We start from the raw sequence: 14,580 nt of genomic DNA on the forward strand, positions 1-14,580 counted from the left end.
TTTTAACATGATTGTTAATATACAGTTAACATGTCTCAAAAAGGCTGTAATTAACTGTCTACTGCTCTAATAACACTAATAAGTGCACAGTATTATTAAAATACAATGACTCCTTACAAACTAAGGCTGTCATTTTTTAACTTTTAGGATAATGTTCTAAATTGCTTTTTAGTCCTCTTAAACCACCCAAAAAGGAGCCCACCTCTAAGAGTTATTTTTTAAACACAGTTATTAAAATATTATTCTTTCCACCCAGTCTCCAGAATCTGTCTACCATTAAACAGAATGTGTAAGTATCATTTCAATTGGTGAAAATACAAGGGAAACGTTTAACATTATTTTATCAATTCAAAAGACTCTTCTAAAAATTAGAACTGTAAACATTTTGATTTAGTACTTCATTCACTGAAATAAAATATTTTCTGGGGGAAAGAAAAGCTTGCTATATATCAAGAATCACATAGCTCTCTTGTTAATCCCCAATGATTTCCATTGTGTGGCTCACTGGAACAGGAAAATTCAGTTTCATTCAATATCAAACAGCTAATTATGGGTATGCTATATTCAAGATTACCTTCATATCAAAAAGTATCTGCATATCTCAGGTTCTATTTTATTCACAATAATTATTACAATAAAACATTTATAACATAAAACCTCTTTTGCCTTAAAATCCTTAATATTAAAAACATTAAAAGGCCAAATTATCACTTACATGCTCTTAACAGCATATCAGAAACCATTGAGTAAAACTAAAGAGGGATCTCTAGCAATCAACTCTCCTACATGCTTGGCTTCCAGGAAAATTACATCTGAAGAATTCCCCATCACACAGAGTACTGACTACCTTTTCTTTAAATACCTCAAGGAAAGAAGGGCTGATAATTTCCCCTGGGAAATCGCTACCATAGTTTACCACCCAAAATAAAAAATGCCCACTGAAGAATTTTTTTTTTTTTTTTTTTGGTATCTAGTCCCAAATCCTCTATAGCTGAGAAAAACCAACATCCCCAACATAGAGACCTCCCCCGGACACTAAATGCCTGTCTCTCTCTGTGGCTTGTAGCTCTAATTCTCCATATGGAACTGGATGTAGGAACTTTTCTGGCACTTACCCTCCAAATTTCACAGGCTGTTCTCCAAATCTAGCTCTACAGAAAAGGTCTGAAAAAGTAGTCTTTGATGAGATGACAATGATGAAGTTCTCTCTGGCACTGCTAGCAAGGCAGAAGCATCCCCAAATGAGGAGGTTACCAGTTGCCTGTGAAGCAGCTGGACCATTACTGCAGTTCTGAGGGTACGTCACAAATCAGGTCATAGCTCTGGGTAGAGTCCACCCACTTCACCGGGTACACCGCCCTCTACTTCCTGCACACCTGGGGGGGAAAGGGGTTCACAGCAGGGGACCAGCTTGGGTCCACAGACATTCTAGTAAAGGTACAACCAGATGCAGCTAGACATCTGCCTCTTCTGCAAGCCTCATCTGGGGGACCTGCACCCCTAGGTACTCAAAAATGCATGCAACAATAAGCAGGCTCTAAAATGAGTGATGAGCATAATAAAATATTTGCACAGTTAAATGTTTCATCCAGCAAGATCTTTCCTCCACTGGAAACTGAACCAACTCTTAATTTTTGATTATAAGACACTTCTCTACTAAATGTCAAATAACTGGACTGAATAAATTCCAGCAGAAACGAGGGACATAAATCCTGGGGAACCCGTTAACTAATTTTCACCTCTTATAACTAAACTGAATCACCACATAAACTGAATTACATCCTTGAAAGTCCATTGAAAGAGGTGATTACAATTTCTATTACGAACCTTAGACAGCAACAACTGTGGAAGTGATACAGAATAACTTGAAAGAATAAAAATAGGCCAATATGCTGGAGAAATGCTACACTACTAAATCTCACCCTGAATATATATACACACAATCTGTATCTATTTACTCTGAAATGAAATATCTGATCTTAAAAAAGACTTTTAAAAAAATAAACAGCAAAAGGTACCGTTGGCATAAGTTCAAAAGTACGAAATAATGTGTGTTAATGTGTTGATCACACTCCATGAAGACATCAAGTTTAAATAGACTTACCATTGAGAATCGCAGTTAGGAATGATGTATAAATCACCAGAGTAGACACTTTTTTCTTTGGTATAGTGAAGGAAAAGAAACTCGTGTAACAGATTTGATTTATATGCTGTATTAAGGCCATATTCTGCTCTGATGTCAATGGAATATGTGATTAGAGATTGACAACTATGAATAGACAATGAGTGTAAGAGCTTCTTTGATAATTTAAGTGAAAATGAGCATTTTCTCAAAAGTTAATCATGAGTTTGGGAATTCAACTTGAACGGGATTTTGATGTTTCAAAGGGCTTTGAAAGAGAATGGACCTTTACTTTAAAAGAAAACAACAAATACACTACCATTATAAGAAAGTAGGAATCTATCTTATTTTAAGTATGGCAGGTTAACAAGAAGATAAATAAAAGATACAAGAATATTTTCAGGGGAAAGCTAAGAGAATCAATCAATCAACCAATGAGCCCCACTTAACTCCATTAAAAACTGAAGCATTCCATCTAAGACTTGGAAGGGAAGACACTTTATCACAGTCATTATCTAAGGAATCAAATAGTTTAACCTATTTGGAACTTTGTAGAAAGTCAATTTAGCAAACACACTCTTGAATGTGTTTGAACATATTTGTCCTGAGGTTGCTTTAAGATGACTATTTCAAGTGGCATGCAGATTCTTTGGGGGTTTTGATGTTATAGTTGAGGTATGCAAAGTAAAAGTGCATAACATTTCTTTCAACTGGTTCTCACATGACAGAAATGAGAAAATGAAATTACTCTTCTTTAAAGTTTTGCCACTGGGAAATGATAAGCAAAACTCCTCTCGACCCCTACTCCCAACCAGGAAGAGTCTGAAGCCCCGGATTATAGCACAGGTAGATATTAAAATGGAGACAGAGCCGTTATTTAGTGGTGACAGGAATATAAATACGTGCACTAACCTATAAACTGGTATTTACTTCAGGAAGGTAAGTAATATTTTTCCTCTGATTGCTGAGCTGTCAGTTTAATGCAGCGTAAATAAACAGTAGGTGCCTGCTAGCTCGAAGTAGGAAGTGTTCATTCCACACGAGGAACAGATTACTGAAGCCTGATGCTCATCATGCTGAAACATAACTTTCATTTTACCAGAAAATATACCCTACCGTGGATGATTTTTCGTGCCTGATCTATTAATTAACTTAACTCTGTTCTGTCAAAATGTAAACCAATTTGTAAAAATCATCACAGAGTTTTGGAGTTTGAAAACCCAATCAATTTGAAAAGCAAGAGTAATGACTGTTTCATAATCTGATCACAAATGCTAAAAATGAATACTTAATATAATAAGCATAAGCTATGTAAAAACCAAAAAAAGACAAAAACATTTAAATAACAGAATAATCTGACTTATCTACTTCAAGTCCTCCTCCTTTGCTCATTAAAAGCAACTAGCACCTTTAATATTTGGCAACCTTGTTGTAGTTTGATCTTTTCCATATGCATGCTTATTTTGCTCTGTGCAATATCTAAAGATAAACCATTCATAAAAAATTAAGCCACACTCCCTAATCCCAATAGAAGAATTCTGAACACTCCTGAGAGAAGTGGCAACTTTGGAGATCAGATGATGACACCCTTCCTAACAGCATTCATATAAAACCTGATTTTCTTCCCATTTTATGAATGCTAGAAAGCTATGACAATATATAGCAGCTACTTTTCCCCTTATATGTGAGTACCAAGCAAAGTGTTTTGTGGTATCATTTAAAATGCAAACTCATCTAAAAAGTATAAAAGGCAATTTGGGGAAGTTTCTATTTAAAACAAGAACCAAATTCTGATAACTGATCGATAGACTATAAAGGAAAAGAGGGGTTTTAAAAAAGATTTTTTTTTACATTCAACTAGAGTATGTCTAGACATCATCTAAAGATTGATTTCGTCACATGTATTTATGTACTTCATATTAATTGCAGTCATCCAAGACAACATGTATAGAAGAAATGATATATCTCTTTAAAGGGCTTATCTATGTATGGCTCTTCTGGAAATTTACAGAGCAGATGAGAAACCACTAAAGTGCTTTATAGAGTCCCTGCTGTATATCCATGTTGTGTTTAGCTTAATAGTGTTTGTAACCAAAAGATTTTTACAATAATGAGGAACAGGTGCCTGTCACCTGACCTTTTAGGCCTAATTTACAATCCACAACCTGTCACACACAAAAAAAATAATTGAAATTCTACTCTAGAAATTTCAGTCTTTGCTAATGTAACGTAGTGTTTCTTAACCATCACTCAGCACAACATATCTTATTCAATCACAGGCTCATATAGCTGGCAACAGACTTCTTGGCAGAAATAAACCAACACTCATTTTGTTGTTGTTCTTGATTAAGATGCTGGGAGACAAAAGAACTACTTTTGTAGGTTATCAACCAAAGAATATATTAATTTATTACAACTGAACAAAAGGCATTCCTCTTGAATACTTTTACATACAAAGAACTATTATTTATTACATATTTCAGCTTGTGGGAAAGTGAGGAATGCATTGATTCTGGAAATAACTATTCAGACTTTTGGAAGTTCTTTAGGTCTTCTTTATCTCCCCTCCACCACCACATTTTAAGGAGCTAGTTCTTTAGGAGGGAAATCCCTGTTCTTTTTCATCCATCATTTGTATTCATTATTCAGAAAGGAATACAAAATTGAGCAGTGGTTTTATTTCTCTTGCATAATCTTGTTACATGTAGCCATAGTCAAATCTAACAATGCTTTGGATTTTGTAGGTACTGTTTACATTTTATGTATAACATGTGACTGAACATAACTCTACATTAAAAATATTATTTCCATTAGAAAAGAATATAAAGTAGCAGGAGTCAAATGTGATGAAGAATAAACATATTTGGTATATTTATAAAAATGTATAGTCATTTAAGATGTACACAAATAGGATACATCTTTTGTTTCTGTTACATGTTACATAGTATGCATACTGTTGGAAGTGTATTTAATAATGTGCTCAAGCAAGTTAATTAAAGTATTTATAACTGGTGATTGTGTTAAACACTTGGAAAGGTAGTGAAAGATACAGTCAGTTACTTCTGCTAACTAAAGTTGAAATTATGCACTTATTATAACCTTTTCTAACAATGTGAGAAAAACAGAGTAAATATATTAAATTTGTTTCACAACAGATGCTTAGGTTGTTAATATTTAAGATGCCTATTCATGCTATTCCTGTCTGCACATTTGTCAAAAATGTAAGCTTGAATGCTAATGTTTGCCAGCAGACTGGAGCAGCCAGTATATGAATGTACTACTGTTCTACTAAAATAATATGCAATAGAAATAAAGGACTGCTGCTAAATCATAGCACTAGTACCACACAAGAGATTAATAAAGGTTTTTAAAGGAAACACCTCAACCTTGGCTTTCTTCAGACTTAAAATGGGAGTTTATTTATTATTTATTTATTTACTGCAGCATCATTCGACTATAGAATAAATTTCACATTCTCAAAAAATCCACTTTAGATAGGGTGTGAATTTCAATAAAGTTTCGACGGGTGAGTTACTCTGTCAACCTCAACAAACACTGTAAATTTCAGGGACTGCTTAGGACAAACCTGACACAGAGCAGAGGCGTTTTACTCATCTTGCTCCTCTCCTCTCTCCTCTTGGAAAAGTCAAGTCCTCTGGCCTCCAAGGATGCAAGCATGGAACCTCAGTCATTCGGGGCAGAAGGGTGGTCTCCAGGGAATCGGGCTTCTTTCTGTTTTCCCTGTCTCTTTTTACAACCAGGTGGAGTCCAAAGTCTTACACCATTTGCCTAGAAATTCGGTCTGCCGCTGAGAAAGTTCACTGAGGAAGGGCGCTGAGGTCAAAGTTGCCAACCAGGGCACTGTGAGAGATGACCCTGTGGTTGACACTTGTAAGTGAAATTTGGCCCTCGTGGAGGCCAGAGCCAAAACCTCCACCCAGAGCTCTACACGGCTCACCTCTCTTGGTCTTTGGGGGTCATCCTAAGAGGGTCCCGCTCAGTGCTTTCCTCCAGTATGCACGTGTTACTTATTCCCTGGACCTGCCACCTGCCTGCTGTGACCCTCTCATTGTGATTTCCCAAAACCCGGTTCTTCTGCAGTGGAGAAGCCCTCGGAGAAGGCCGCTGCGCTCCAGTCAGAACAGTAGAAAGGGAGACGTGCTGCAGACCCCGAGGCTGCACCTGTGATGTCCCGGCCCCGGCTAAGAGGGCAGCACTTCCTCCTGCCTCCAACTCAACTCCAAACCCGAATTCACGCTAGCAGCCCCTCCAGGGCCCACTTCCCCATAGCCAACGAGGGCTCTGAACATGAAGTGCTTGCAAACTCCCGGCTCCAACTTGAGCGCCCCAGTGCCCGAGCGGCTCCCGGGACCAAGAAGTTGCCACAAACTTCCCGGGTCCCTCTCCGCTGCCGCTTAAAACCAGTCGCGCTGGCCGGGAGCGGAGGAAGGTAGAGATGGATTGGGAAAGGATGCTGAGCCGACTCGCGATCTGGCGGGGGAACGTTTCCATCCCCCAGCCCATTCCACCCGGCACCTTGCTGCCTGCCCGGCTCCAGGGCGCACAGAGAGGTTCCCCCTTTTCCCCTTTGCTTCCTTCTGTCTTTTTTCGCTCCCCCTTTCTCTACTAAAAGGGACCATACCGGTGACCTGAATGAGTTTGTTCAGCCAAGATCTGTCCGGCAGGTGTGTTAGTGTGTCCACACCCTGAGAGAGAACGAATGGCATCTTCAAGTCCCCCATCCCGACCGCTCTCCCTCACTCTACCGACCCACCCCTCCGGGAACCTTCAGCGCGCGGGAGAAGGGCTTGAAGACCCCTGGCGCCCAGGAGAGGTGAGCTGAGCCGCCCCAACCAGGGGCGCCGAGGGTGGGTGATACAGAGAAGTTTGGATCGATTCCGGAAAAAGACAGAGACGTAGATAAAAGAGCATAAGCAGCATGGGGAAGGAGAGGCAAAAGAGCAGAACTCACTCAGGCATGAGCGTTGGGGGCAGCGGTGGCTGTCGAGTGCGGGCCCGAGACCAGGAACGGCTCCCCGGGCGGGCGCGCCGGCGTCGGACTTCCGAGGCGGCGGCTACTGCCTCGTCTGCAGCCGCCGCCGAGCTGCGGCTGCCGCGGAAGTTAATTGCAACTTGACTTCAAGTTGTCTTCTTTCCCCATCCGAAGTGGGCGTTTAAAGGGGAGAGCGAGGCGAGGAGCGAGCGAGCGAGCGCGCGGGGCCGAGGGAAGGAAGAGGAGAGGGGAGGGAGGAGATGTTAACGGGGGGGAGGGGGAGGGGGCGGTGGCGGGGGCGGGAGGGGGAAGGGGCCGGCGGGAGCTGCTCTCGGCTCGGCGGTCGCGGCGCCCGCAGTCTGGAGGCGCACCGGAGTGTCCGGGGCGCCCCCCGCGGGAGCCCGCGGCTACCCGGGGCGCGCATCCAGCCGCGGCGCCTTGGGCCGGGCACGCTGCGCCCCCGGGATCTGCGGACCCTGCGCCGCCGCCGCCGCCGCCACCGCTTCGGAGCTTGTGCTGCGCGGGCTGGCCGGCCGAGCGGCCAGGGCCCGGACCGCCTCCCTGCGCCCGCCGCGGCTTCTCCCCCTGGCGGTGGGAGCCTCGGCGGCCGCCGGCTATACTAGGCGCACTGGAGCCCGAGCCGAGCCGAGCCCGAGCCGCGCCGCCACCACCACCGCCGCCGCCTCTCCCGGGCGCCCTCCCAGCGCGCGGGCCGGGATTGGGGGGGGTGCGCCGGGCCGGAGCAGCGAGGGCGGGCGAGGGGGCGCGCACTGGGGTTGGCGCTGAAGACCGGACTCCCAGCCGCGAGGGGTAAGTGTGGGCGCTTGCGAGTGCGCTTGGGGGTGCGCGGCGCAGTTCTCGACGCCCGCCAACCCTGCCCCCTCACCTCTCATGGGCCCCCACCACGGCACCCCCTCCTCTTGCCGCCTGCGGCTTCCTCTTGTTGTTCCTTGTTTGGCTTGGCTTTTGGGGGGTGGGGGGGAGAGGAGGGGAGGGTGTAGTGTGTGTGCCAGCGGAGTAGGAAGTCAGGTAAGAGGCTTCGAAGCACCCCCCAACCTAACCTGCGTGGGGTGTATTGCTCCCCACTAGGGGCATGTGGTCCAATTTATTTTTCTTGTCAATATTCGGTTGAGATAATCAGTACTAGAGGGCCTCCTTCCCTTCAGCCTCCTTCTTGGCATTCTCATCCCTCTCATCGCCTCCCCCCATCCAGGAGCCCTGCACCCCAACTGAGGAGCACGTGGCAGAAGGAGAATGAGGGGGCCCTCTCTTGCAGACCCCCACGCTGTATGTACCTCAGTGCATTTGTTTCAGCATTTATCCTCATGGTAGCAGCTGTACTTTTCAACCCACTGGAAGGAGATGCCTAAGCTGATGAACAGTTTCTCCCAAGAAGCTGGGGGCAAAGAATGGAAGGAATGCAGATTTCATTAACTAGTGACTCTGGAGATGCGGGCTAGGGGAACCTTCCCAAATGGGAAAACTCCAAAGATTTCTGAAAGACCAGGATAACTGGAGGCTCAGAAACCCAGGTTAAGAAACTGGAACTGGATCAACCTTAACCCTCTCCCCACTGCCAACCCTGTCCCCTAGCTCTAAGGAAGCTAACAGGTCTTTTGTATTGTGTCGCCTTTGGAGAATTTGCATAGAGTATGACAACAGCAAATTACTACTGTTTACTCAAAGTTAAGGGGATTGCAGAAAGAGAAAACATGGTTTTTTACTTTTTCTCTTTGTATGCGTGTGTTTGGCAAGGAGTGGAGTTGTTAGGTTCATGGCATGAACTGCAAAACGTCAGTTTATAACAATAAAGACTGTAAAGCCGCCTAGGTATATTTTTAGAAGCTGTACTTTCTTGAGTTCCTTTCACACAAGGCTTGCTCTCATTAAGTCCCCATAAATAATTGTATTTAGAAGGAAACTATAGAAGCAGGAAAGAGATTGCTAAGATTTCCATCCTGCCAGTGCAGAGCACTGTTTGCTGGGAAGTTCCTGGAAAGTGACTGTGGGCTGAGAATTCAGTTTTTCCTAAAAGCTCTGTTAGGTCCTCTTCTGTCAGATGCCTATGAATAAAACACGCTGGGAAAATCCTGATATCTGTGCAGTCTTATTTTATCTTTTACACAGTGGTTGATTTGCGTTTCAAGCTCTGGTAACAAACACATCAACTGTGCTGTATTTTTGTGTGGCTTTTCTAAATAAAGGAGAATAGCATGTGCATTCATGCTGCTTTCTGATATGCACCCCCACCTTCTATCCAGGGATATTGAACTTACTGGAATTTACCCATCTTTTTCTATTGATCATCATTTTCTGCAGAGACAATTCCAAAGACACAATACAAAAAAATATGCATTAGTGTTCTTTTGGGGAACTAGCCCCCCTCCCTTTTTAAGATACAAGTGCCCATCTCAAGTTCTAGTGTTATAAAGCAGAGCAGAAAGATACAAATGATTGCAATAGGCAAAACAAAGTAAAACACAAGTTTTCTTTCCTAGATTATTTTCTACCCCACAGGTCCAAGTGATGTCAAATTCTTCTGCTTTAATTTACCAAAATGCTGAATTGCTTAACCAATAGCTCCATCTGAGAAAGACATAGGTTTGGAATTGAAAAAAAAATATATTCTCAGACTTTAATTACTGCTTATTAGTAATATCTTGTAACAGGCAGCTGATTCTCCAATTCTGAAAGCCTGAAATGAAGCTTAACAGAAATTTGAAATTCAAAAATAGAATTGCTGTTTTCTCACTTACATACTTATCTACATTCCCAAATTATCAGCTAAGCCCCCATAATTTAAAGTGTGATATACCCCCTTGAGTCAAACCAAGAGAACATTATGCCCCAACCTTTTGAATTTGCCCCCCCCCCACCACCACCACAAATAGTCTTAATCAGAGAGCTCATAGGCTCTATTACAATACAGAAGTATGTAATTCTGGGTGCAGTGCATTCAATAGCAGAGTTTGAATTCTTGGGCAATAGCAGAGTTTGAATTCTTGGCATATAGTAGGGGTTCATTAACTACATACTGAACTAGGATATTAGTGAAATATTGTAATTGGCCATAAACTCAATACCACAATGCTAAGACCTTGTTTGGAAGAAAAGAGCATCTAACCTGAAAGTTACTAAATTAATTGCTGTGGTCTGCATGTTGGTGTACCCCCAAGATTCATATGTTGGAACCTAACACTCAATGTGATAGTATTCGGAGGGGGGCCACTTGGGTGGAGTTGTCATGAGTGAGACTAATGCCTTTTAAAAAGAGACTCAGACTAGCACCCATGCTCCTCCTACCTGAAGAAGACACTGCAAACAGGTGCCATCTATGAAGTAGAGAACAGATCTTCACCAGACACTGAATCTGCCTGTGACTTGAGCTTGAATTTCCCGGCCTCTAGAATTCTGAGCAATAAATTTCTTATGTTTATGAATTACCCAGTCTAAGGTATTTTGTTTTAGCAGCATAGACTGGACTAAGACAGTAAGATGCTAGTGCTACTGGATTTTTAAAACAAGTCCAAATGTAACTTAAATGGTTGAAAGACAAGAAAATCTGAAACACATCAAATGTTCAATAATAGTAGCTAGTATCAAAGACTGTATTGATTATATTCTTAGAAGAATAGACAGTAAAATATTGCCTACTAAATAATATGAGAAAGATGGAAGGGGAGAGATAATACAGTATTGGCCTTCAGGGAACTTATTTGCTGGGAAAATGACATTAAAATGTGAAAAGACAACTCAATGGATCAGTAAAGGGCTTGAGTTGAAAAAAAAATTTTTTCTTTTAGATTTTTTTTTTCTTTTTAAAGCAGAGACAGTAGAGATCCTGAAGCTCTGGGTTGAAAGGCATTTTTTTTTCTTTAAGATAATTTGTCATTTTAAACCTTTAGGGGTCATTCAGCATAGACAACTTGAGAAAAGGGAAACTCACCACCTACTCCCCATATTGGCAGGGATTATATCAACAGGATGCTTACTTCAGGGTTGAGCTCAATATATATTGTATGAAGAAATGAATAATTTCCACAGTAGTTCATTCCATCTTTATACGAATTATTACATTTTTTCTTATACTGCATAGAATTGATCTTCCTGAAACTTCCAACCATTACTGTTCTGACATTTGCAGCAAAGAAGAGCAAATCTATTGTATCAGTTAGAATAGGCTGTGCTATGCAGGAGTAACAATTCTGATTTTTAGTAGCCTAGAAACAGCAAAAATTGCCTTCTTGTTTATGCTGTGTGTCTATTGTAGGTCAGTAGATCAGTTCCATGTCTTCCTACCCCAGGTCCCAGGCTACTGGAGCAGTCACCATCTTGGATGTTTCATGTTGCTATGGTAAAAATAAAGCTCACTCTGGAGAGTTTCACACTGAAAGTGGCCAAGAAATGACACACATCATTTGGGCTCACTACTGATCAATTAAGACTAGTTGCATGGTTTCATGGAATTATCATATCATCACAAGACACTGCAGCCTAGCTTGAACCCAAGCATAGGGAGCAATGGTACCCAGCTCGAAGGACTGCCAAACTAGCAGTAACCCTTGTCCTATCACAGCCTGCCAGCTAAACTATTAAAACTCATAGCCTGTGGCTCAAGTCTTCTTTTCTCCAGAGTATACATTGCCAGAAAAGCCACCTGGCTATAGGGAGACATAATTGTAACTTCTTTTACCATCTATTATCTCTTTGAATCAAGTGTTAAACTCCTACCCATCACCTACATGTGGCACCCTATCAATTTTAAGTCACTCTTACATTTACAAATATCACATACATTTTATTTTCTTTAAGACTTGTGTTCCTGTCCAGGGTACAATGAACAGGAACTTTTAACAACTGTTATCTGAAAATGTCATGATCATTATCAAAATTTACAAGTTGATCTGGAGTAGTTACTTCCCTTATTGTAAACGTCAAATGCTTTATAATATCTTGTAATGCAAAAAATTCTGATGGAAGTATTTGTTCATTTACACTACCTTTTGTTCATTCAATAACTATTCACACTATGCACACCTAGTAGATGCCAGGCACTCTATTAAGGACTGGAGGTATAGATTAAGTATTCTCCTCTTCAAGGAACACATTTTCCGTTTGGGCAGATAAACATAAAAAGTCATTACAATACTTGTAGAGGCACCAAGTGTTATGGGAACACTTAGGAAGAAGCAAATCGAAAGTTCCATGGAAGAACTAACACTTGACCAGGATAAGTGAGATTCCTCTAGATAGAGAGGAAAGTTGAAGGGAGGATATTCCAAACAGACCCGCTTGGACAAAATTTGTTGTTAAGGAAAGGCCATAAGGAATTCAGTGAGGCTAGAACCAAACAGCTCCAAATTGTGAAGGACCTTGGAGACACTCTCTGGAGTTGGGACATTACTCCATACATCAGGGATTGCAAACTTTTATACCCATCTGGGGCCAAGCATGGATATAAGCGAGCAAAGCAAAACAAGTTAAGACCATGAGCAGTGGCGGGGACTGCTCTAATCCCAAGAATATATTCTGTGTCTAAACCAGAAAGTAAATGCCAATGATGCCAAATATCAGCTCTCCCAATTTCTGAAGAAATGCTGAAAATTTGGATTTTATATGAAAATTTTAAATATTAAATATTGACAACTTATCCACATGTTTAAGTATAATGGTAGTCCTTAAGCTGATTTTGACCTGCAGGCATGTTTTAAATAGCTTATGTATATATGTGTGTGTTTCCAGTGAAAGTCGAACTCTTTATTAAAACCACCAGAGTGTATTTTAGCTCTATCTATTCAATAGCAATGTGCCTATACTGTCTTGGGGAAATTTAATTTTAAATTTTTTTCATTTTAAATTTAATTATTGTTCATTTTAAAATTTAGTCCACTAATCCTTATTCTTATTAGCCCCTCTCCTGCTTTGAAGTCATGTTTGCCTGCTACTTAACAATTAGAAATGTGTAACAATACTTCACACTTTCCTATAAATTTTAAAATATTAGAAACACTAGGTGTTCATTCATAAGGCATGCCTTATAGTTTCTTATAAGTTTTGTTCCTAGGGACATTCTAATATTATCCATTTAGTCCATATATTATTCTTATTTGCACTGGGGATTGCCCAGGGGTTCTCTATCACTGAGCTACATCCCCATCCCTTTTTATTTATTATTCTGACACAGGGTCTAACTAAGTTGCTGAGGGGGGCCTTGAACTTGTGATCCTCCTGTCTCAGCCTCCTGAGTCTCTGCGACCATAGGTGTATACCACCATACCCAGCCATATCTTTAGATTCTTAACAACTTGGTGGTACATGTCAACAATTTTTGTTCAGCTTTCTTGATTTTTATTATATAATTTATATACCATTAAACCACCCATTTTATGTATTCCAAGAGATTTCAAATACAAAGGGGCAGCATGGGCAAATTATGTTTCGAGCAGACTTGGCAGTAAATGAATATGTAGGTGAAACAGCCTCAGGTATTCAAGTACCTGGATTCTAATCCTACTTCAACTGGTTACTACCCACATGACCTTGATCAAGTCTTCTTATTTCCTTCTGCCTCAATTTCCTCTTTGATATGATGGAAAATAGCAGTGCTCTTCTCTAGGAGTCAATAGTACATGCACAGTGCTTCAACACAGAGTCAGTACTCAATAAAGACTAGCACTTGTTACTTTTATTATTAATGTCATTTATGGAAAAAAAATCCTAGGATCTGAATAGGAATAGAAGTGAATGGACTGTGTTAGGAGTGGGGTAGAAGTAACTTCCTGGATGAATCGATGGTGTGCTGGGGATACACAAGTCAAATAATAATTATGGCCTCTATTTCTGGACTAGTTTTCACTTAAAGATTTGAGAAGAAAATATTTTATTTCTATTAAAAACAGAGTTACACACTTGATGAAATTGAATGCGGCATTTTATGTGATTTTCTTAACAAAACACAAGAGTCTTTAAAGACCTTTTTGTCTGTTGGAGACTTGGGGAGTAAAAGTGGGTACTGCCTCTGCTTCCTTCTGCTGCCTTCTCTGTCATTTTGGTGCAAATGTTTGCAAATACTAGACCACAAACACTAGTAACATTTACCTTCAAATTGTGTGCTGTGAAGGCTGCCCAATGTAGAATCTTTGCCATTACTAAATACATTTAAAAAAAAAACAAAAACGTGTTGGAGTAAGGAAGCTGAGTATTAGAGCATGCCCTTAGGGATATCAAGTCACCAGGAAGAGTTGAACTCATTTCTGATTTTCGTTCTGCTACTAAGCATCTGACTTGTTGATATCCATGAAGTTAAGGACCTTTGTTCTATTTCACTGATAATTCTCATATACATAGAATAAATAGGTGGTGGGGAGTGATCTAGATAAAGACACTTAGTCTTCATAGTTCTGTTTGCTCAACCATACAATGAAGAGACTGGATGAGCTGATCTCAAACTTCTGCGGGTGTAGAA

The 14,580-nt window shown here is 41.1% G+C and overlaps 2 protein-coding genes across 5 annotated transcripts in view; one reads left to right on the forward strand and one right to left on the reverse strand.

The window, feature by feature from the left end:
- The window catches only part of Satb1 (SATB homeobox 1), a 95,609-nt gene extending 88,314 nt beyond the window's left edge, over positions 1-7,295 (reverse strand). The window contains exons 1-2 of one of the 4 annotated variants that reach the window (XM_046422702.2): positions 6,081-6,423; positions 5,709-5,998 (exon numbers count right to left, since the gene is read on the reverse strand). The gene's annotated coding sequence lies outside the window, so the exon portion shown is untranslated. Of the gene's footprint in view, positions 1-1,115; positions 1,316-5,708; positions 6,424-7,094 lie in introns of those variants that run through there. The other 3 variants (XM_046422701.2, XM_058572207.1, XM_058572205.1) reach the window with 3 other exon arrangements.
- LOC124078078 (uncharacterized) lies at positions 7,062-9,209 on the forward strand. The gene is made up of 3 exons (XM_046422699.1): positions 7,062-7,243; positions 7,428-7,925; positions 8,329-9,209. Exons 1-3 carry the CDS (start codon positions 7,062-7,064, stop codon positions 8,483-8,485), a joined length of 837 nt encoding a protein of 278 aa, XP_046278655.1. The 3' UTR covers positions 8,486-9,209.
- Positions 9,210-14,580: the final 5,371 nt, after the last annotated feature.

Source organism: Marmota monax, unplaced genomic scaffold (assembly GCF_021218885.2).
Source record: "Marmota monax isolate L192 unplaced genomic scaffold, Marmota_monax_Labrador192_F-V1.1 WCK01_AAM20220418_F8-fsc00278, whole genome shotgun sequence".
NCBI classification, from domain to species: domain Eukaryota; kingdom Metazoa; phylum Chordata; class Mammalia; order Rodentia; family Sciuridae; genus Marmota; species Marmota monax.

Bases quoted from the DNA above. Each gene is read 5' to 3' on its own strand.
- LOC124078078 (XM_046422699.1), top strand. From the start codon at position 7,062: ATGGGGAAGGAGAGGCAAAAGAGCAGAACTCACTCAGGCATGAGCGTT. The intron at 7,244-7,427 runs GTTAATTGCAAC...GGGAGGGGGAAG, and splicing joins GAGCTGCGGCTGCCGCGGAA to GGGCCGGCGGGAGCTGCTCT. The intron at 7,926-8,328 runs GTAAGTGTGGGC...CCCCCCATCCAG, and splicing joins CGGACTCCCAGCCGCGAGGG to GAGCCCTGCACCCCAACTGA.